Genomic DNA, 22,237 nt, shown 5'->3' on the forward strand with positions numbered 1-22,237 from the left:
GTATCCCTGTATGTGGTGGTCGTTCAGGTGTATATCTAACTTTTTTTTTATTTTTATTATTATTATTGATGCTCCCCGCTGAAACCACTGCCTGTGGAAGAGAATTCCACTTCCTAGCTGCTCTCACAGTAAAGAACACTCTACGCAGTTTAAGATTAAACTGCTTTTCTTCTAGTTTTAGAAGTGTTAAATGATTACATTAAATTATTCTCTTCACTTAAATAGTTAGTAAGGTTGAATAAAGTGAGTGAGTGAGTGTCTACAATTATCCCTATACATTGCACACACACATCAGTCCCTACCCTCAAGGAGTCCACAATCCAAGGTCCCCATTTATATACTAGGGGCCAATTTTGGACAGAAGCCAATTAACCTACTAAGTACCTGGAGGAAACCCACGCAAGCACAGGGAGAACATGCAAACTCCAGGCAGGTAGCGTCATGGTTGGGATTTGAACCAGCGACCCTTCTTACTGCTAGATGAGAGTGCTAACCACTGTTAGCTAACCACTGTGCTAACCACTGTGCCGCCAATTAGTGAGTGTTAAACCATTAGTTGTACATTTTGTCTCATCTCTGTAACTGCTACATTCTGTTGGAGAACTTGTTATTTTGAAACACAGCAGACTTACTGGCTGGATCACAGGAGAAAAAAATAGAAGAAAAATTGTCAAAAAAAAAGAAAAAAAAATAGCTACTGCAGCCATCACATCAAACAATTGGTAAGCTACAAGATGATGTTTGCTTTTGGGTTTAATACCACTTTAAGCCCAGCACTGTTCTTGGAGGATGTAACACGATGTCCACCCAGGATCTCGCCCTACGGGATGCGTTCCGCCGCGATCTGTCGATCTGTCACGCATCGTGTCCACAGGATATGACTGAAGACAGATCACTGTACCAGCCCGCTCTTGGTACCATATGACTGCTGTGGCCAATCACAGCAGATCACATGACAGTGTACTAATGTGATAAGCTCTGATTGGCTACAGTCATCACATGTTACGGACAGGAACAATCACAGCCTATCTGTACCGTATGATTAGCTGTGACCAATCACAATAGTAATCACTGAGAAGTTGTCATTTAGTAAAAATGGTTGCTTATAACGGTAAAATGTACACTGGTGACAGTATGTAAAAACATTTTATTTTTATTTCATTTTCCAAAAAATTGTGACAAAAAATGACAACTTAAAAAAACTCACCATGCCTCTTAGTAAATAGAACTTTTTCCAAAAAAGGGGTCTTTTGGGGGATATTTGTACTATTCTGGCATTTTGAAAGCTAAAGAAATGAGATGTCAGTACATCAGGATTGATCAATTTTCATATACCGTATTTATCGGCATATAACACGCACCCCAAGTTTAGGAGGGAATTTTGTGTAAAAAACTTTTAGGAGGGAAATTTAACCACTTCAGCTCCGGACCAATAAACACCTTAAGGACCAGAGGTCTTTTTGCAATTTCGCACTGCGCTGCTTTAACTGGTAATTGCGCGGTCATGCAATATTGCACCCAAACGAAATTTGCGTCCTTTTCTTCCCACAAATAGAGCTTTCTTTTGATGGTATTTGATTGCCTCTGCGATTTTTTTTTTTTTGCGATATAAATGGAAAAAGAGCGAAAATTTTGAAAAAAAAAGATATTTTCTTCTTTTTGTTATAAGAAAAATCGAATAAACTAAATTTTAGTCATACATTGAGGGCAAAATTTATTCAGCCACATGTCTTTAGTAAAAAAAATGTCAATAAGCGTATATTTTTTGGTTTGCGCAAAAGTTATAGCGTCTACAAACTAGAGTACATTTTCTGGAATTTACACAGCTTTTAATTTATGACTGCCGATCTCATTTCTTGAGGTGCTAAAATGGCAGGGCAGTACAAATCCCCCCCAAATGACCCCATTTTGGAAAGTAGACACCCCAAGGAAATTGCTGATGGGTATGTTGAGCCCATTGAATATTTATTTTTTTTGTCCTAAGGGATTGAATAATGACAAAAAAAAAAAATTTTTTTTACAAAAAGTTGTCACTAAATGATATATTGCTCACACATTCCATGGTTATATGTGGAATTGCACCCCAAAATATATTCCGCTACTTCTCCCGAGTATGGCGATACCACGTGTGTGGGACTTTTTGGGAGTCTAGTCGCGCACGGCACCCCGAAAACCAATCGCCACCTTCAGGATTTCTAAGGGTGCAAATTTTTGATTTAACTCCTCACTACCTATCACAGTTTCGAATGGGCCATAAAATGCCAAAATAGCACAAAACCCCCCAAAATGACCCCATTTTGGAAAGTAGACACCCCAAGCTATTTACTGAGAGGCATGTTGAGTCCATGGAATATTTTATATTTTGCCACAAGTTGCGGGAATATTACAAACTTTTTTTTTTTTTGCACCAAGTTGTCACTAAATGATATATTGCTCACACATGCTATGGGCATATGTGAAATGACACCCCAAAATACATTCTGCTGCTTCTCCCGAGTACGGGGATACCACATGTGGGGGACTTTTTGGGAGCCTAGCCACGTACGGGACCCCGAAAACCAAGCACTGCCTTCCGGATTTGAATATAAAATGCTATAAAAAACAAACTAACCAGAGTCACCCGTAACACTTATACGGTGATCAGTGGTGAAAGGGTTAACTAGGGGCAATCAGGGGGTTCAAATTTTTATTAGGTAGTATATGGGGGTCCCTGGCGCTATATAAAAACCTGACGGGGAACCTAAATAACTAACTGGCTAACCAGCGTCACCAGTGACACTTATACTGTGATCGCTGGTGAAAGGGGGTGAAAGGGTTAACTAGCAGCAATCAGGGGGTTAAAACCATTATTGGGTAGTATATCGGGGTACCTAGCGCTATAAAAACCTGGAGGTGAACCTAAAAAAATAACTAGCTACCTAGCGACACTAGCGACACTGATGCAGCGTTCAGAAAAATTATCGCTTAGTGACACTGGCAAAAGGGGGTGAAAGGGTTAACTAGCGGAAATCAGGGGGTTAAAACCATTATTGGGTAGTATATCGGGGTACCTAGCGCTATAAAAACCTGGCGGTGAACCTAAAAAAATAACTAGCTACCTAGCGACTGTAGCGACACTAATGCAGCGATCAGAAAAACGATCGCTTAGTGACACTTGCAAAAGGGGGTGAAAGGGTTAACTAGCGGCAATCAGGGGGTTAAAACCATTATTGGGTAGTATATCGGGGTACCTAGCGATATAAAAACCTGGCGGTGAACCTAAAAAAATAACTAGCTACCTAGCGACACTAGCGACACATGCAGCGATCAGAAAAATGATCGCTTAGTGACACTGGCAAAAGGGGGTGAAAGGGTTAACTCTAGGGGCAATCAGGGGGTTAAATCTTTATTGGGGGGTGATAGGGGGCTACCCTGGACCTAACACTAACTGTCCTGACAGTTTTTACTGTCACAACTGACACTGAATGCATTGATCAGTAAAGAAATGATCAATGCAATCAGTGACACTGTGACTGGGGGGGGAGGGGGGGCGGGGGGGGGATCGGGGGGGGTTTGTGTGCCTGTGTGTACCTACATGTCAGTGTAGTGTTGGTGCACACTTACTTTTACTCTTCTCCTCGTAGTCCGGTCAAAAAGACCGCCCCGAGGAGAATGACATCACTTCCTCCTTCCTGTGTAAACAATACACAGGGGAGGAAGCTTCTCATTGGCCAGGAGCGATCCAGAGGGGGTGGCCGAAAACCAACGGCCATCCCCTCATCACGGAGCGCTCCTGGACCGAATCGGACCGCCGTAAACAGCGGGAGGGGGTCCGATCGGACCCCCCACCCGCTGGAAGGCAATCACGTAGATGTACGTGATTGTGCCTGCCTGTGCCATTGTGCTGACGTACAATGGCAATACGGCGGTCCTCAAGTGGTTAAGGAAAAAAAAGTACATTTAAATGCCCATCAATGCAGCCTTATCAGTGTCCATCTGAATCCTTGTCAGCGTCATTTGCAGCCTTGTCATTGCAGCCTGTCCTCATTGCAGCCTTGTCATGCAGCTTGTCCTCATTGCAGCCTTGTCATGCAGCTTGTCCTCATTGCAGCCTTGTCATGCAGCCTGTCCTCATTGCAGCCTTGTCATGCAGCCTGTCCTCATTGCAGCCTTGTCATGCAGCCTGTCCTCATTGCAGCCTTGTCATGCAGCCTGTCCTCATTGCAGCCTTGTCATGCAGCCTGTCCTCATTGCAGCCTTGTCATGCAGCCTGTCCTCATTGCAGCCTTGTCATGCAGCTTGTCCGTCGTTTTTTTTTAAATGGCGCCGCCGAGATGTCCTGTGTATCTCGGTGGCGCCCGGAAGTTCTTGGTGGCTTTCGGCTGCTCTCAGACCTTCTCGGCGGCTTTCGGACGCTCTTGGACCTCAGCGGCTTTTGGCTGCTCTCAGACCTTCTCAGCCGCCCAGAGACCAAAAAATTGTGCAGAAATCGCGGAGTATCGGCATATAACACGCACCCGTAATTTTCCCCGGATTTTAAGGAGAAAAAAGTGTGTGTTATATGCCCATAAATACGGTATATTTATATTATAATATAGTGTGTGTGTGTGTGTGTGTGTATATAATAAATAAATATATATATATATATATATATATATATATATATATATATATATATATATACACAGTACAGACCAAAAGTTTTGACACACCTTCTCATTCAAAGAGTTTTTCTTTATTTTTATTACTATGAAAATTGTAGATTCACACTGAAGGCATCAAAAATATGAATTAACACATGTTGAATTATATACTGAACAAAAAAGTGTGAAACAACTGAAAATATGTCTTATATTCTAGGTTCTTCAAAGTAGCCGCCTTTTGCTTTGATTACTGCTCCACACACTCTTGGCATTCTGTTGATGAGCTTCAAGAGGTAGTCACCTGAAATGGCTTTCCAACAGTCTTGAAGGAGTTCCCAGAGATGTTTAGCACTTGTTGGCCCTTTTGCCTTCACTCTGCGGTCCAGCTCACCCCAAACCATCTCGATTGGTTTCAGGTCCAGTGATTGCGGAGGCTAGGTCATCTGGCGCAGCACTCCATTACTCTCCTTCTTGGTCAAATAGCCCTTACACAGCCTTGAGGTGTGTTTGGGGTCATTGTCTTGTTGAAAAATAAATGATGGTCCAACTAAACGCAAACTGGATGGAATAGCATGCCGCTGCAAGATGCTGTGGTAGCCATGCTGGTTCAGTATGCCTTCAATTTTGAATAAATCCCCAACAGTGTCACCAGCAAAGCACCCCCACACCATCACACCTCCTCCTCCATGCTTCACGGTGGGAACCAGGCATGTAGAGTCCATCCGTTCACCTCTTCTGCGTCGAACAAAGACACAGTGGTTGGAACCAAAGATCTCAAACTTGGACTAATCCGACCAAAGCACCGATTTCCACTGGTCTAATGTCCATTCCTTGTGTTCTTTAGCCCAAACAAGTCTCTTCTGTTTGTTGCCGGTCCTCAGCAGCTATTTTACCATGAAGGCCTGATTCACACTCCTCTTAACAGTTGTTCTAGAGATGTATCTGCTGCTAGAACTCTGTGTGGCATTGACCTGTTCTCTAATCTGAGCTGCTGTTAACCTGCGATTTCTGAGGCTGGCGACTCAGATTAATTTATCGTCCGTAGCAGAGGTGACTCTTGGTCTTCCTTTCCTGGGGCGGTCCTCATGTGAGCTAGTTTCTTTGTAGCGCTTGATGGTTTTTGCCACTGCACTTGGGGACACTTTCAACGTTTTCTTAATTGTTCGGACTGACTGACCTTCATTTCTTAAAGTAATGATGGCCACTCGTTTTTCTTTACTTAGCTGCTTTTTTCTTGCCATAATACAAATTCTAACAGTCTATTCAGTAGAACTATCAGCTGTGTACTGTATCCACCTCCTGCACAACACAACTGATGGTCCCAACCCCATTTAGAAGGCTTGAAATCCCACTTGTTAAACCTGACAGGGCACACTTGTGAAGTGAAAACCATTTCAGGTGACTACCTCTTGAAGCTCATCAACAGAATGCTAAGAGTGTGTGAAGCAGTATCAAAGCAAAAGGTGGCTACTTTGAAGAGCCTAGAATATAAGACATATTTTCAGTTGTTTCACACTTTTTTGTTCAGTATATAATTCCACATGTGTTAAGTCATAGTTCGACTCAAACATCGGCTGTTCGCCGTTCGGCGAATTCCGAACGTTATGGGCCGTTCGCGCCAAATTCGTGTGGCGCTCACGGCCCACAATGCACTGCACCATCGCAGTGCATTGCTGGCTCATGATTGGCCAAGCATGCACTGTGACCCCGCATGCTTGGCCAATCACAGCACCGGCAGCGAGGAGAGCCATGATTGGCCACAGGCAGGATGCCTGTGGCCAATCATAGCTCAGGCTGTGTAGTACACGCCCCACACTATATAAGTCCGCCAGCGCGGCGGCCTTGTGTAGTGTCTTGGCGTCTGTAGGAGTTAGTGGGTGTTCTGTGTACCTTCAACACAGTATACACTGATCGTTATCTGGCGATTTTTTCGTTCTTGCTCTTCTGTAGTGGTTGTTGTCTGCGTGCCCTGACCGCAGTATACACTGCTATATCCACCTATATAGCTAGCTATATTTCTCTTTTTTAATAGAGCTTGCAGCCAGTGGTAGGAGATTGTGCGTTCTGTCTGCGTGCTCTGAACCCAGTATACACCGCTTTATCCATCTATATAGCAAGCTAGCTTGCAGTCAGTTGTAGGAGATCGTGCGTGCTGTCTGCGTGCTCTGAACCCAGTATACACCATTATATCCACCTACATAGCTCTTCTCTAATTGAGCCATCTGCAGGAGTTAGTGATTGTTGTGTGTGCCTCCAGTACAATATACACTACCCAATTGCTGGTTTTCCCAACTCCCTTCAGGCCATTACCATGTCTGGAAGGCCAGCAAGGAGAGGCAGACAGGCGCGAGCCGATAAAAGAGGGCAAGCAGGCTCTGTGTCTAGAGACAACAGTGCTGGTCGTGGACGCGGTGCATCGTCATCATCAGCACGTGGCCATGGGACATGCTTGTCCTTCTTTTCGTCAGCTGCACATGTTGAGCCGCAACATGCCAACGACTTGGTAGAGTGGATGACCAAGCCCTCTTCATCCTCCTCATCCTCTCTCACCCAGGCTCAGGGTACTATCAAAGCAGCTGCCAACGCATCGTCTTCCCTCCTCTCAATGTCATCATCAGTGACTCCTTCCCTAGACCCACCACGTCCTCCTGAGGAGTCTCCTGAACTCTTTGAGCACAGTGTTGGGTACATGCTCCAGGAGGATGCCCAGTGTTTTGTAGGCTCTGATGATGGTACTCAGCTAGAGGAAGGCAGTAGCGTGAATGCAGAGAGAGGGGATGCTCAAGAAGGACAGCAATCTGGCAGTCATGTTCCACAAGCTGCAGCATACTGCCAGGTTTGCTACAGCGATGAAGAGGGAGGGGATGATGAGGGCACTGACTCCACGTGGGTGCCTGGTAAGAGAGAGGAGGAGGCACATGTCCAACGAGGCAGGATGCCCTCCGGGGGCCAGCTTAGGGGCAGCACACCGACTGAATCACACCGCAGAGCTCCGCCTGTGCAGGGCGCTGCCTCTGCGCGTTATTCTAAAAGTTCTTTGGTGTGGGCCTTTTTTGAGACGAGTGCATCAGATCGCACCGCTGCTATTTGCAACTTATGTCTCAAGCGTATCTCGCGTGGCCAAAACATCAGCCGCTTGGGCACCACATGCTTGACCAGACATATGTTGACCTGCCATGCAGCTCCTTGGCAAGCGTACCTCAAAGACCCACACCAAAGAACAAAGCGGACCTCTCCTTGCTCCTCATCAGCTGGGATCTCCAACCCCACTAGACCTTCAGTCCTCTCTGAAACCTGCTCTGAGAGGAATGAAGGCGTAGAATTAGGTGTGTCACAGCCAAGTGCTTCCGGGCACTCTGCTAGCAGTACACCCACGTCCGATTATAGTAGGCAAATGTCCCTGCCCCAGCTGCTGGACCAGCGAAAGAAGTTCACTCCCAGCCATCCACATGCCCAGCGGTTGAATGTTAGCTTGGCTAAATTGCTAGCACTTCAACTGCTGCCTTTTCAGTTGGTAGACTCGGCCCCCTTCCGTGAGTTTGTACAATGTGCAGGTCCCCAAACGCCACTTTTTCTCACGGAAGGCGATTCCGGCTCTCTACCGGCATGTGGAAGGCAATGTCCTTGCCTCGCTGGACAGGGCGGTCAGCAGTAAGGTGCATATTACCACTGACTCATGGTCCAGCAGGCATGGACAGGGACGTTACCTGTCTTTCACGGCCCATTGGGTCACTCTTCTGGCAGCTGGGAAGGATGCAGGACAAGGTGCAGTAGTGTTGGAGATTGTTCCACCACCACGCCTCCAAAATGCTACTATTGGTTGTGACACACCTCTCTCCTCCACCCCCTCCTCTTCTTCTTCCTCCATGGCCTCTTCCAGTGCTCTGTCCTCAGAACCAGCGGTGCTCCGTAGGCGTTCCAGGGGCTACGCAAGTATGCAGGCAAAACGATGCCATGCCGTGCTTGCGCTGGTTTGTTTGGGGGGCGGATGTTTTGTCAGCTCTGCAGGGGCAGGCCGAGAGGTGGTTGACGCCACGCCAGCTTAAGCCAGGAATGGTGGTTTGCGACAATGGCACCAACCTCCTCTCCGCCCTCCGACAGGGACAACTGACCCATGTGCCCTGTGTGGCTCACATCCTTAACCTGGTGGTTCAGCGGTTCTTGGGCAGGTACCTGGGCTTACAGGATGTCCTTAAGCAGACCAGGAAAGTCTGTGTGCATTTTCGCCGATCATTTAATGCCTGTGCTCGGCTGGCTGAGCTCCAAAAGGAGTTAAACCTGCCCAAGAACCGCCTTATATGTGACATGCCCACCAGGTGAAACTCAACGTTGGCCATGCTGCAGCGGCTGCACACGCAGCAGAGGGCCATCAATGAGTACCTGTGCGACTACGGCACGAGGACAGGGTCAGGGGAGCTCGGTTTTTTCTCACCACGCCAGTGGGGCATGATCAGGGATGCATGCACTGTCCTGTCACCATTTGAGGAGGCCACAAGGATGGTGAGCAGTGACAGTGCATGCATCAGTGACACTGTACCTCTTGTCCACCTCTTGGAGCATACGCTGCGTGGAATAATGGACAGGGCACTTGAGGCAGAACAGAGGCAGGAAGAGGACTTTAAAGGCCCCCTTTATCCAGACAGTGTGGAGGAGGAGGAGGAGAAGGAGGATTGTGTCAGCATGGAGGTGGAGGCTGGCACTCAGCAGCAGCAGTCTTGTAGGGATGATTTACAGTCCCAAGAAACCCGTGGACTTGTACGTGGCTGGGAGGAGGTAGCTGCGGATCATGTTGTCCTTAGTGACCCAGAGGACTCCGGACCGAATGCCTCAGCTAACCTAGGCTGCATGGCCTCCCTGATCCTTCAAAGCCTGCGGAAGGATCCTCGCATTCTTCGGATCAAGGAGAGGGACCATTATTGGTTGGCCACTCTCCTTGATCCACGGTACAAGGGTAAGGTTTCGGACCTTATCTTGCCATCGCAGAGGATGAGACATCTCCGGGAGGCCTTGCAGAAAGGTCTGTGCAACACGTTCCCAGAGACTGGGAGGTTACAAACTCCTGGTCCTGGACAATGTGTTGCTGAGGCATAGGTCAGAAGGAGCGGTGGAAAAGGTGGCCGTCTGACAGATGCTTTCAGACAATTTTTTAGTCCGCAGCCCCAAGGTATGATCGGTTCCAGCAACCATCGCCAGCCTCTGATTTACATGGTGCAGGAATACCTAGGGGCAAGGTCAGACTTGGACACCTTTCCCACCGAAAATCCTCTGGCTTACTGGGTCTTGAGGATGGATCACTGGCCAGAGCTTGCACAGTATGCTATTGAGCTACTGGCCTGTCCTGCATCCAGCGTTCTTTCGGAACGTACCTTCAGTGCTGCTGGTGGCTTTGTTACCGATCACAGGGTGCGCCTGTCCACTGACTCAGTTGATCGACTGACCTTCATCAAGATGAATCAGTCTTGGATCACCCACAGCTACCAAGCACCTGAAGCTGATGTAACCGAATAATTTTTTTTGAAATATCACATCCCTTCAAGACTGCCTATGCTGATGCTGAGTGACTGTCCTGTTATGTTGATTGTCTATCCTCTTCCTCCTCCGCTGATATGTTGGAAGAAAATTTTTGGTTCTGTGTGATGCCATCAGCCCAATTTTTCTGCCCCTGTTTAACAATGGCGTTTAATTACAATTTTTGATGCAATGCTTTGCAGCAGGGCTAATTCCTGCACTAAAACTAGAGTATATGGGAGAGGTTGCAGTGTCGTGGCACGAGTGCCTAAGGCCCAATTTTTCTGCCCCTGTTTAACAGGGACATGTAATTACAATTCTTGATATATTTCACAGGAGGGCCCGTTCCTGTGCCCACCCAGAGTAACTGTGAGGACTTGTAGTGTTGTGGCACCAGCACCAACCACCAAAGGTCAATTTTTCTACCACTGTTCAACAATGGCATGTAATTACAATTCTTGATATAATCGTTCACAGCAGGGCGCTCCAGCGCCCACCAAGAGTCACTTTGAGGGCTTACAATGTTGTAGCAAAACCAACACCTTGTTCCGCCATTTCTGCAGAGCATATAGGGCAAGCCCCTACTTTCAAACATCCAACTTACAAACGTCTCCTACTTGCAAACGGAAGGAGACAACAGCAAGTGAGATGAAAAAAGACGGACGGCAAAACAAATTATACAGGGGTGATGACCCTTCCCTATTTTTTCCAAAAAGCTTAAAAATATTTTTTTTGACTGGAGCTACACTTTAAAAATGTACCAGTTGAAAATTACAAACAGATTCAACTTAAAGCAGGAGTCCGCCGGGACTCCGCGTTTTTTTTTTTTTTTTTTTTTTTTTAAAGCCAGCAGCTACAAATACTGCAGCTACTGACTTTTAAAATAGTGACACTTACCTGTCAAGCGCTCCCGCGATGTCGGCACCCGAAGCCGATCTCTCGATCGTCTCTCGGGTGCTGCCGCCGCCATCTTGGGTATGGGAATCAGGAAGTGGAGCCTTTCGGCTTCATTTCCTGGTTCCCTACTGCGCATGCACGAGTCGCGTTGCGCAATAAGGATGGACCCGCTGCCTCTGGGATCTGTGTGTTTCCCAGCAGGCAGCGGGGGACTTTCGGAAAGGGGAGTAATCTACGCCCCTATCCGCAGAGAGCTATCCCGGAAGTGGGTGCAGATACCTGTACTGTACAGGTACCTGCACCCCCCTCCCCCCTGAAAGGTGCCAATTGTGGCGCCGGAGGGGGGGAGGGTTCCGATGAGCAGAAGGTCCACTTTAGGGTGGACCTCCGCTTTAACACAACAAACCTACACAGTCCCTGTCTTGTTTGCACCACCTGTATACTGCTGTTCTGAGTATATAGGGCCTGGGGGCCACACGTATTTCCTTTTTTTAATATGGGTACGGGGTTCCCCTTAATATCCGCACAAGACCCAAAGGGGCTGGTAATGGGCAGGGAGGGCTACCCATGCCATTTTTCTCAATGATTTTCAACCATATTGCAGGAACCAGATACAGCATTAAAACCGCAAGCAGTTTTAAATGACGCTATTTCCGTTAAATGTCATTTTGTGCAGGGACTGTTCTAAACACGGGAAACACGTGGCACTTCACAGGCATACTATAGACACCCCCAGGCACAATATTTAAAGGAATATTTCACTTTTTTTTTTCACTTTTATCGTCATTAAAATCAGTGCTCCCGCCAAACGGCCGTTTTTAAAACTTTTTTTTTGCATTGACCCATTTACCCTGGGGCAGGAGCCAGGTCCCCAAACCCTTTTTAGGACAGTATCTTGCATATTAGCTGTTAAAATTAGCACTTTTAATTTCGAGTCACATAGACTTCAATGGGGTTCTAACGTTCGTACGAATTTGGGGTCCGTTCGAAAGTTCTGGTGCGAACCGAACCGGGGGGTGTTCGGCTCATTCCTAGTCAAGAAAATAAAGAAAACTCTTTGAATGAGAAGGTGTGTCAAAACTTTTGGTCTGTACTGTGTGTATGTATATGTATATGTGTGTGTGTGTATATATATATATATATATATATATTTTTTTTTTTTTTTCCTGCAGACTAAATTATATACACTGATTTGGGTTATTTTCACCAAAGAAATGTAGCAGTATACATTTTGGCCTAAATTTATAAAGGGAGATTTAGAGTGAAGAAAAACACCTTTTTTGTTTCCCTTTTTCTGTCTTTTTTTGCAAAAAAAATAAATAAAAAAAAAGACCAGCAGTGATTAAATACCACCAAAAGAAAGCTCTATTTGTGTGAAAAAAAATAATAAAATTTCATTTGGGTACAGTGTTGCATGGCCACGCAATTGTCATTCAAAGTGTGACAGCTCTGAAATCTGAAAATTGGCCTGGGCAGGAAGGGGGTAAAATTGACCTGTATTGAAGTTGTTAAAATGTATTTCCACTTGTGCTGGCAGATTTCATTATCAGTTGTACCCTAGATTTAAATAGTGTCTACAAAAGGGTTAAAGATCTGATATATTGTATGATAGTGCACTTTCCGTTACTTTGTCCATCCAACTGCACTGTTTCAAAGAAAACAACTAGAATGGTAAAGAAATATTGACTAAAAAAATAAGAAAATTAGGTATGCTATGTGAATGGGAAAACAGAAACCTACTGTATAGCGGAGCATTCTTAAATTTGACTGCAAAAGTGAAAATGAACTTGTCTTCTGAATGTGAACATCTTTTGGCATTCCATAGCCTATTATTTCTCCGTTCTATTCCATGCATACATTGTGCTGAGCTTGCCTTGCTAGATCTAAAGCTGAATATGATGAGCATTGGCTACAAGGGATCCCTAAAGTCTGGTGTATTAAACTTGAATGATCTCTAATGCCGCGTACACACGATTAGACTTTCCAACAATAAAACCGTGGACTTTTGTCTGAAGGTTGTTAGCTCCAACTTGTTTTGCATACACAAGGTCACACAAATGTTGGCCAACAATTACTAACGTAGTGACGTACTAGACATACTATGTGGTTTTTCAGTTCTTTTGCGTCACCCTTTGGGCTCCTTCTGCTAATTTTGTGTTCGTAGAAGTTTGAGGGTTGATTCACGCTTTTCATTTCTTGCTTTTCAGGTTGTTCCTGAACGAAAAAATAAATAAAGCATATTAATATTCTTGATATCACTAGGGGAAAAAAAAGCCTTTGAAACTTAATTTGCAATAACTCCATCAGTATCACCAGCAAAGCAGCTTAATTATTATCCGATTAAAGAAGAGAATTGTGCACTGCATTTGGAGATTTCATAATTTGCCACGTCATGTATGTTAATTCTCCATTACAAATGCTAGTTTAGAAGACCGACCGCTTCTGCTTCTGAGCATGCATAGACTTTTGTCCGACGGACTTGTGTACACACGATCAGACAATCTGACAACAAAGATTTGTTGGTGGAAAATTTGAGAACATGCCAGCTGGCGGAAAGTCCGACAACAATTGTCTGATGGAGCATACACACGGTCGGACTTTCCGCCAACATTTCCCTTCAGAAAGTCCGATTATGTGTACGCGGCATTACAGTACATTTAGCAGGAATTGTTCTAGTCAGTGAATACTGGATGCTGCACCTCTTAGCACTCATTCTCCTATGTTAACCTAAATCATAATTACATTTTTCCTAAGTAATTCCAAGGCAGCTTATTGTTGTGCTTATTAAAGAAAGTTTTTTTTCCTGCACAGTATTTACGATTTAATAATTTTTAACGATATTTTTAAGATGCAGATTCAATCTATTATGACCACAGTCTAAAAATATTACATTTATTCACCAGATTTAATCATACAAAATAGTTATATACATTGGTTGACATAAACAAATGTTTATGCGTTACATAAAATCTTGAATATCAATTGAAAAACCCGCTAAATTGGAGTGTAGTACCTTTGATGTGATACAACAGTGAAAAACTTCCCTGTAGCATCAATAACTTATAAAATGACAATTAGACAGCGCGTCTATATTTCACAAATTCAACCATTACTATACTGCAGGTAAGTTAGTGGTTAACAGTGTGAAATAAAATTAGACGTTTGTTATGTCATAAAATGGAAGCTATGCAAAATGAAAAATATATACTGAATTTAATTTAATCTTTAGAGAAAAATCTACAAAGCAGTTATTGATTAGGGAGAAAAATCATCAACTGTATAATACTGTCAGGATGCACCCACCAGCAGACAATTTTGTCTCCCCAGAAGACCCCTGAGGCACAGAAATATGTGCATTCCTGTTGCACATAGAAACCTTGCTATGGTGCATAGAAGTGCGCATGCGTGAACTGGAGTGCAACCGCTTGCGCTTCGGTGCTTGTGCGCAACCGCGTGCCAGCGCTTGCGCGCACTCATGCGTGCTGATGCCAAGTGAATCTATTTGAGTTTAGCCAGTACCCAGCCTGGTCCTGCTTTGTCGTCAGCTTCCGTGTATCCTGTCTACTGAGAACCTGTATCCCTATCCATCCAGCTCGTCTTGACCACCCCTTGAACTCTGCCTGTACCAACCTCGGCTTGTCCTGTGACCAATCTCCTGTCTTCTCCCTGGCACCTGCACTGCTGATCTGGCTTGACCTGTCTTGCTTCCTGACTACGATCCTGCCTGAACCCAGTATCTGATTCTGCCAGCCGTGTACGACCCTGCCTGCCTGACCTTGCTACTTGTTGCTGTCATCTGCACCTGCTGCCCACCTGTTGGTCTTCTGCTGAAGCTTTCCTGTGTCTTCACCAGTACTACTGGGACTAGCCGCCCTGCTGCCTCCAAAGACTCCTTGCCTCTTGTGCGACTCTGCACTCCGGTGCCTTCTGTTTACTCTATCAGGGGCCCTGAGTCAGAGTGGTAAGGGAGGCCTTGCTCGTCCATTCAGCCTCTTCTACCAGGTACGTGATAGTATAAAGCAGCCATGTCCGAGCATGAACGAGCAACCTCCCCGATGGAACAGATGTGTCATCACTTCTCTGCACTCAAACGGTCAAGAGTCTGAAAGAAAGTTAGCCAGCTTGAGGAACGGATCCATGGACTTTCTCCTCCCTGGACAGCTCCCACCTCATCTGCATCAGTGAAACTTCCTCCTGCACCTGCTATCGTAATGCAGTCACCTGAGCCCCGGGTACCTACTTCAGAAAGGTTCTCAGGCGATCGTGGCAAGTTCAGGACTTTTCAGACCTTTTCTCTTTGAAGCCACTAAAGTAGGGTATGTGATCTCCCTCCTGCAAGGTGAGCCTCAGTCCTGGGCTCACCGTCTACTGGAACTGTCTGTCAAGCCTGACCTCTTTCTTTGCAATTATGGCTCGATTCTACGAGGGCTCCTTGTGAATTGCCACAGCTGAGTCTGCTCTGCATTCGCTCCAGCAAGGCCACCGAGCTGCAGAGAACTATGTAACAGACTTTAGATGCTGGTGCGTGCATGTCGACTGGAATAGTGCTGCTCTCTCCATGACCAATTTTGACTAGCATTATCTGAACCCCTAAAGGATGAGCTGGATTATGTTGGAGTACCTGAATCTTTAGAAGCATTGATTAACCTGACAAGTCAAATTGACAGACGATTGAGAGAATGCAGGGCCGAGAGGCCGGCTGGACGATTCCAGCCTTTAGGGTTGTTAACACAAGTACCTGGTCCACCAAGTCCAGCTAGGCATGCCCCGTCTATCCCTTTCTCTAGAGGAACGCCTCTACCGCCAACAAAATCACTTGTGCCTGTATTGTAGGAAAGATGGCCATTATGTGAGGTCCTGTCCTGCCAAGATTCAAAGATGCCTGACCTTCTCTCCTGCCAGCCAGTCTTCTCAGCCTCCCAAGTCTTCTCACCTGGCCATCCAGATTTCTCTACGACTTCCAGGGAGAGTTATCCAAGTACCTGCTATTGTCAATTCAGGGGCTTGTAGCTGCTTTATTGATTTGACTTTTGCTCTTCAACATAAGATCCCCCTGCAGCCTATAGCTCATGGACTTTCTATCCACCTGGCAGATGGGTCACATATTAAATCTCGTCCTGTTACCCAAGAGACTGTTCAGTTACCTGCTACCATTTCTGATACCCACAGAGAAATGTTACTCCTGGATGCCATAGCTTCACCTCTAGTTCCCTATCATTTTGGGTATGCCAGGGCTCCAGGCGCATAATCCCTGCATTCATTGGGATTCAGGAAAGATCGAGTTGCTCTCTCTCTACTGCCTGCAATATTGCTTCTCCAAGCCGTTCCCTCATCCGTCTCCTCTTCTGTATATGGACTCTGATGTCAAATTTTTTTCTTCTATTCCTGCACCTTACCGAGACTCTGCTGATATTTTTAGTAAGAAGGGAGCTGAAACTCTCCCTCCACATAGGCCATACGATTGCCCCATCGAGCTCCTGCCAGGGGTCAAAATACCTTTTGGGAAAATCTTCCCCTTGACTGAATCAGAACTTGCCGCCTTGAAAGAGTATATTGATGACAGCCTGAGAAAGTGGTTCATCCGTCCCTCCACGTCCCCAGCCGGAGCTGGAATTTTCTTAGTTAAAAAAAAGATCATTCCTTTCACACGTGTGTGGACTACCGGAACCTAAATATACTTCTGATTAAGAATCGTTATCCCTTGGCTCTTGTACCAGAGCTGTTTCAGAGATTCCATTCTGCCGTCATTTTCACAAAATTGGACTTGCGTGGGGCATATGACTTGGTACGTATTCGTGAAGGTGACGAGTGGAAGACGGCCTTTCGTACCCGGTTTGGACATTTTGAATGTTTAGTAATGCCCTTTGGCCTTTGGAACGCCCCAGCATCATTCCAGCACTTTATTAACGGTGTCTTCCGGGACTATTTCGATTTATTTGTTGTGTATTTAGACGATATCTTGATTTTTTTTTTTCCTCCTCTTCCTTAAACTCATCGAACACATCTGGTCCTGTCCCGACTCAGACAGCACGGCTTGTATGCAAAAGCAGAAAAGTGAGTTTGAGTGCCAAAGTATACAGTTCCTGGGCCTTATCCTCTCCCCAGATGCCATTAAGATGGACCCCCAGAAGGTCACTGCCATCCTGGATTGGCCAGCTCCTATGGACAATAAAGGGGTGCAATGGTTCGTAGGATTTGCAAACTTCTATAGGAAGTTTATCAAGGGGTTCTGTGCAATAATTTCCCTCATAACCCAACTGACAAGGCAATCCCAACAGTTCCAGTGGTCTTCCGAGGCGCAAACCGCATTTGAGACCCTGAAAGGTCTTTTTACAGTTGCACCTATACTAAGGCATCCAGACCCTGCTCTGCCGTTCGTCTTAGAGGTAGATGCCTCAGAAGGCAGTATGAGCAGCTCTGTCTCAACGTCAAGGGGACAAAGCCTTACTACACTGTGGCATTCTTTTATCAAAAGTTTTCCCCCCGGCAGAAAAGAATTACGATGTGGGAGACCGTGAGCTTCTGGCAATTTAAAGCTGCTCTCAGAGTGGAGATATTTGCTGAAAGGGTCAGCTTATCCAATCTTAATCTATACCGACCATCGGAACTTAGAGTATTTGCGAGCCACAAAACACTTGTTGGCACTCTTCTTCATGAGATTCGTTTTCCACATTACCTACAGGCCAGGATCTAAGAACACTAAGCCGGATGCTCTGTCTCGGATGTTTGGTGTGGCAGAAGAACCAGCTCCTCTAGACACCATTCTTTCCCATGGAAACTTCCTTCTGTTGCAGGAAGATTTCTTGTCGCAGATTAGGCAAGCCTCTTTTGTTATCTGCCCACCTGTTGGTCTTCTGCTGAAGCTTTTTCCTGTGTCTTCACCAGTACTACAGGTACTAGCCACCCTGCTGCCACCAAAGACTCCTTGGCGCTTGTGTGACTCTGCACTCCGGCGCCTTCGGTTTACTCTATCAGGGGCCCTGAGTCAGAGTGGTAAGGGAGGCCTTGCTCGTCCATTCAGGCTCTTCTACCACGTACGTGATAAATACTCAATAGATCCATATTTAAGAGAACACGAATATAAGATAAAACAAACACAACATAATTACCCGTTCCAAAACAGTTACTGGTCTGTTGCTGGTTACCAGAGTTTTTAGAGTGGCTGCTGTGGCTTTCAAGATGGATACACTTAGAGGAATCACTTCTTGCCACCCCTGAGTTCCAAAGCATAAGGTGTTCAGGAATCTTCATGAATGTACAAGTGAGTAGATGAATGGTGTATGTGCCTGTGTGTATGATTGATGGTAATCAGATGTTTCTGAATGTTCTTGAGTATCCCTTTATGGCATCTTTTTTTGCTTCTAAATATCATCTCACACAATAAGATAATACAAATTATAAGGGGCTCAGCCCAAAGGTATGGCCTCTTTTCTATTGGTTAAGAAAAATCAAATAATTTACTTTGGTGAATTTCAGGTAATATCACCTTCAACCACTAGGCATGTCAGTTCAGAATACATTTTTCTGCTCTCAATCTGTTAAATAATATGCTCTATTTTCATAATGCGTATTTGTATTTTGGTAACGAGTATATTTCTTTAAGTATTCTGGTAACCGGTCTAATATAAAATATGCGCAGTATAATTTTGTTTAATCGCTATTACATAAAAAATTATATATATATATATATATATATATATATATATATATATATATATAGTCCTAAATTACAAATTTTATATTTTTACCTAATAACCACATGTATTCTAAACACAATACTGACTGCACATATTTCAAATATCTTCCTAAAATGTTTTGAAATGAACTTTGAACAGATTCAATGAATATTTTATAGTATCCACGATTCCTAAAATCTCACACAATAACTTTCATTAGACAAGGGGGATTTCTATGTGATAACATTCTAGGCATGTATTTGTGTAACTTTTATCTATGGCTGCGTTTGTCTCTTTTATTTACCCACCACAGATAGGTAAATATCTTCTTTGTTTTGTGATATGGGACATTATTGTTAAAGCAAGTCTGTTTCAACACAAAGTTTGTACAATCTAAAAATGGTTGATCCATTGAAAACTTGGAAAACCTTTGAATTCACAAAAACCTTTAGCCCATCTACCTTGTCTTGAGACCTAACCGTTTTTAACATCTTCGCCAGAATATTATAAAATGTATTATTTCTTATTCATAATTACACCATTATGAATGTATCCTTTGCTGTCATTGAGTTAATCAGAAAAGGAGCCAGAAAAGCGAACCAGAAAAGGAAAGTATATAATAACAATTTTCAGTTTTCCTGACTAACTTCATGGCAGCATAGGACACATTTGTATACTGCCATACAATTAATCAGGAAAGAAAAATTATGGTAAGTATTTAATAACAATGTTCTGTTTTTTAATATACTGGCAGAATATTATGGAGGATCCTATTCATTGAACATGCCAGCTGGATGTTACTACTTTGCATGCCCCATACACATGCACACATTCTCTGTAATATCACAGAAGTTCTGTGATAAGTTTATTAAAGTTTTCACAATGAATTTATTAATCATTTTAAACATTTATTCCAAATAGGTGCCTCTAAAAAGTCTGATGGATGGGTTGGTCTTGGTTGCTGTGAATTAGCAATAGCAGCAGAGTGCCGACGATCTTGCAAACAGGTTAGACTCCTTTTTGTTGAAAGAACAACAACAATCTGCTTACTGTGACTGTGTATATGCATTTTACCTATCTATCCATCAGGTGGTGCTGGATAGACTAGTGTGTTATCTATGGTAAGGTAATCAGAGGAAGTACCATCCTTATTGTGTTCTATGCACTTGTTTGTGTTCTCTTCCTGTTCCATGATGATAAAAGGCATGTAGTGTATTTCTCAATGAAAGTAAAGCTAATTGCTGAAACAAGAAGCTTCCAACTCATAATTATTCAATAACCTGCTAAAAGATTATGGGCCCAGCACCCAGCAGGCACCCAGGCATTCAGGCACTGGAAATAATTCTACAGTGGGTACTGTGAGTACTGTATGCAAGCTGCTGAAACATGTTCAGATGTTAAGTTTACAATTGGAAAGCTGAACAATGGCAATTACCAGCTATGGAAGTTTAAAGTAGAAATGATTCTAGGCAATGATGACTTGTAGCAAGTGCTGAATGCAGACGGACCCACAGACGGAAAGACTAAGGATTGGTATAGGAAAAATAGGCAGGAAAAAGCAACCATAAGCTTACTAGTGGAAGATGACCAGCTTATCCACATAACAGAGAAAATGGCCAAAAGTATGCGGACTTCATTACAAAAGATGTATGAGCATTCATGTCTAAACAGCATACTGTTTTTCTAAGAAAGTTGTACAAGATGAGACTACAAGGAGGCATGCAAATGTGTGACCACGTGAATGCTATGCTAGAGATCAAAGAGAAGCTGCGTGCCATCAGAGAGGACATCAAAGATAATCATATTGTTGCCCTACACCTCTGCAGCCTTCCAGAGACATATACTGCTCTTATTAACCTCCCTGGTGGTGTGATTATTTCATATTTTAGGTGCTGAAAGCGGTACAATTATTTTGCATGACAATTTGGCGTTTTATATTGTAGTCCTGTAATTCTTAGGAATAACTCACTTAAGTCATATTGTAAAGCGCTGCGCAAACTGTTGGCGCTATATAAATCATGAATAATAATAATAATAAATCTGTCCAAACCAGAGTCTAGCAGACATCCCGGGTATGATAACGTTTGAAAAATGAAATCATAAATTATATTATAATAAATAACTATAAATAATTATAGCAAATAATATAACAATAATACAAATTATTCAATAATGTAATCAAATCAAAAACACAGAAATTTGCTCAGTTGCAGAATTGTCACTGTCATTACTTTTCAATATTTGATGACAGATCTCCCCACAAATCGCTATCGCTTAATTCTGCGAGTGATTCTAATTTATTATCGCTGTTTTCTAGCTGGTCTAAAACCATTTTTGATGTAAAGGGACAGTTTTGGTTGCTATGGACAATCTCCAGTTTTCAGGCATGAAGAACAGTTTTTACAAGATAAAACTGTATGCAGTGCACTGGACAGAATACTAGGGACAAAGATGGTGTGAAATAATGGCATACAGCAATGTAATCTGTAAGATTACATTATACTGTATGTATAGTGTGTGTTTCACTTTTTGAATTTGGTGCCGTTCTCCATCCCCGTGCGTTGCAACACTCGCAGGGAACGGAGATCGGCTCTGTGATGCAATGAGCGGAGGACGAGCCGTTCGTACAGTGCGGGGACATCGCTGGATTCAGGGGACAAGATAAGTAAACCTCTCCCTGCATTCAGCGATGCGGCCCCGAGTCTGGCTCGGGGTTACCGCTTTTGGTACAAAATCTCCACCCCGAGCCAGACTCGAGAATACCGCCAGGGGCGTTAATACTTTAGAAACCAGACCGAGCAGGAGCTGACACTGGAGTATGTTAAAGGGAAATTAATCAATGAATACGACAGAAGGATTAAGATGTACCATACTGGATACCAGTGTAAAGACCACTGTGTACATTTTTTTGTATGTTTGTTACATATCACATGCTGTTGCAATTGTTAAAATGGCGGAAAACTAATAAAAAGGTCAAAATACTATATATTTTTTTATTATTGTCTTCATCTCATTTTTAATTAAGTGTACTTTGCTATATTTTAGATGTGTTCTGTGTAATAATAACTGTTGTTGGCATCAGAAAAGTTGAGGCAGTGGTGGTTGAGGTGGGGGTTTGGGTTATCAGTAAGTAACACTCGTCCGAGGATACGGAAAAAAGTATGCCTGCGACATGCCAAAAACTTCCCGGCCACCATTTGGTAGGAAGCCTTGCCAAGAATATGGAGCATAGCGAAAAACCTGGTCATGCCCGTGATAGCATGACTCCTGGGTGGTGGTCTCCAGTACTAGCCACAGCCTCACGTAAAGCATAAGGATCAGCTCCTTGGTCATCCAGAACTTCTGAAGAGCTTCACCCTCTGTAAAGTTATCCAGAAGGGTCCTCTCCGCAAAATTTCACGGAGCCATGACGGCAACCCTCCTCCGATGCCTTCAGTGCAGGCTAAATTCCATTCAAAGACCTCCATATAGCACTACCATTAACCAGGTGTTTCAGGTCCTGGTACCATAGGAACCAAAACAATATTTACTGGG

At 44.1% G+C, this 22,237-nt stretch overlaps 1 protein-coding gene across 8 annotated transcripts in view; it reads left to right on the forward strand.

Annotated features, from left to right (window-relative positions):
- Positions 1-22,237, forward strand: part of RECK (reversion inducing cysteine rich protein with kazal motifs) — a 909,451-nt gene that overhangs the window by 224,492 nt on the left and 662,722 nt on the right. For all 8 annotated transcript variants that reach the window (XM_077491985.1, XM_077491988.1, XM_077491986.1 and 5 more), the window contains exon 5: positions 19,625-19,710. In XM_077491985.1, coding sequence (XP_077348111.1) covers positions 19,625-19,710 — 86 coding nt within the window. The remainder of the gene's footprint in view (positions 1-19,624; positions 19,711-22,237) is intronic.

Source organism: Lithobates pipiens, unplaced genomic scaffold (assembly GCF_037356315.1).
Source record: "Lithobates pipiens isolate NorthernLeopardFrog02 unplaced genomic scaffold, aLitPip1_a1.2 Scaffold_19, whole genome shotgun sequence".
Classification (NCBI taxonomy): Eukaryota; Metazoa; Chordata; class Amphibia; order Anura; family Ranidae; genus Lithobates; species Lithobates pipiens.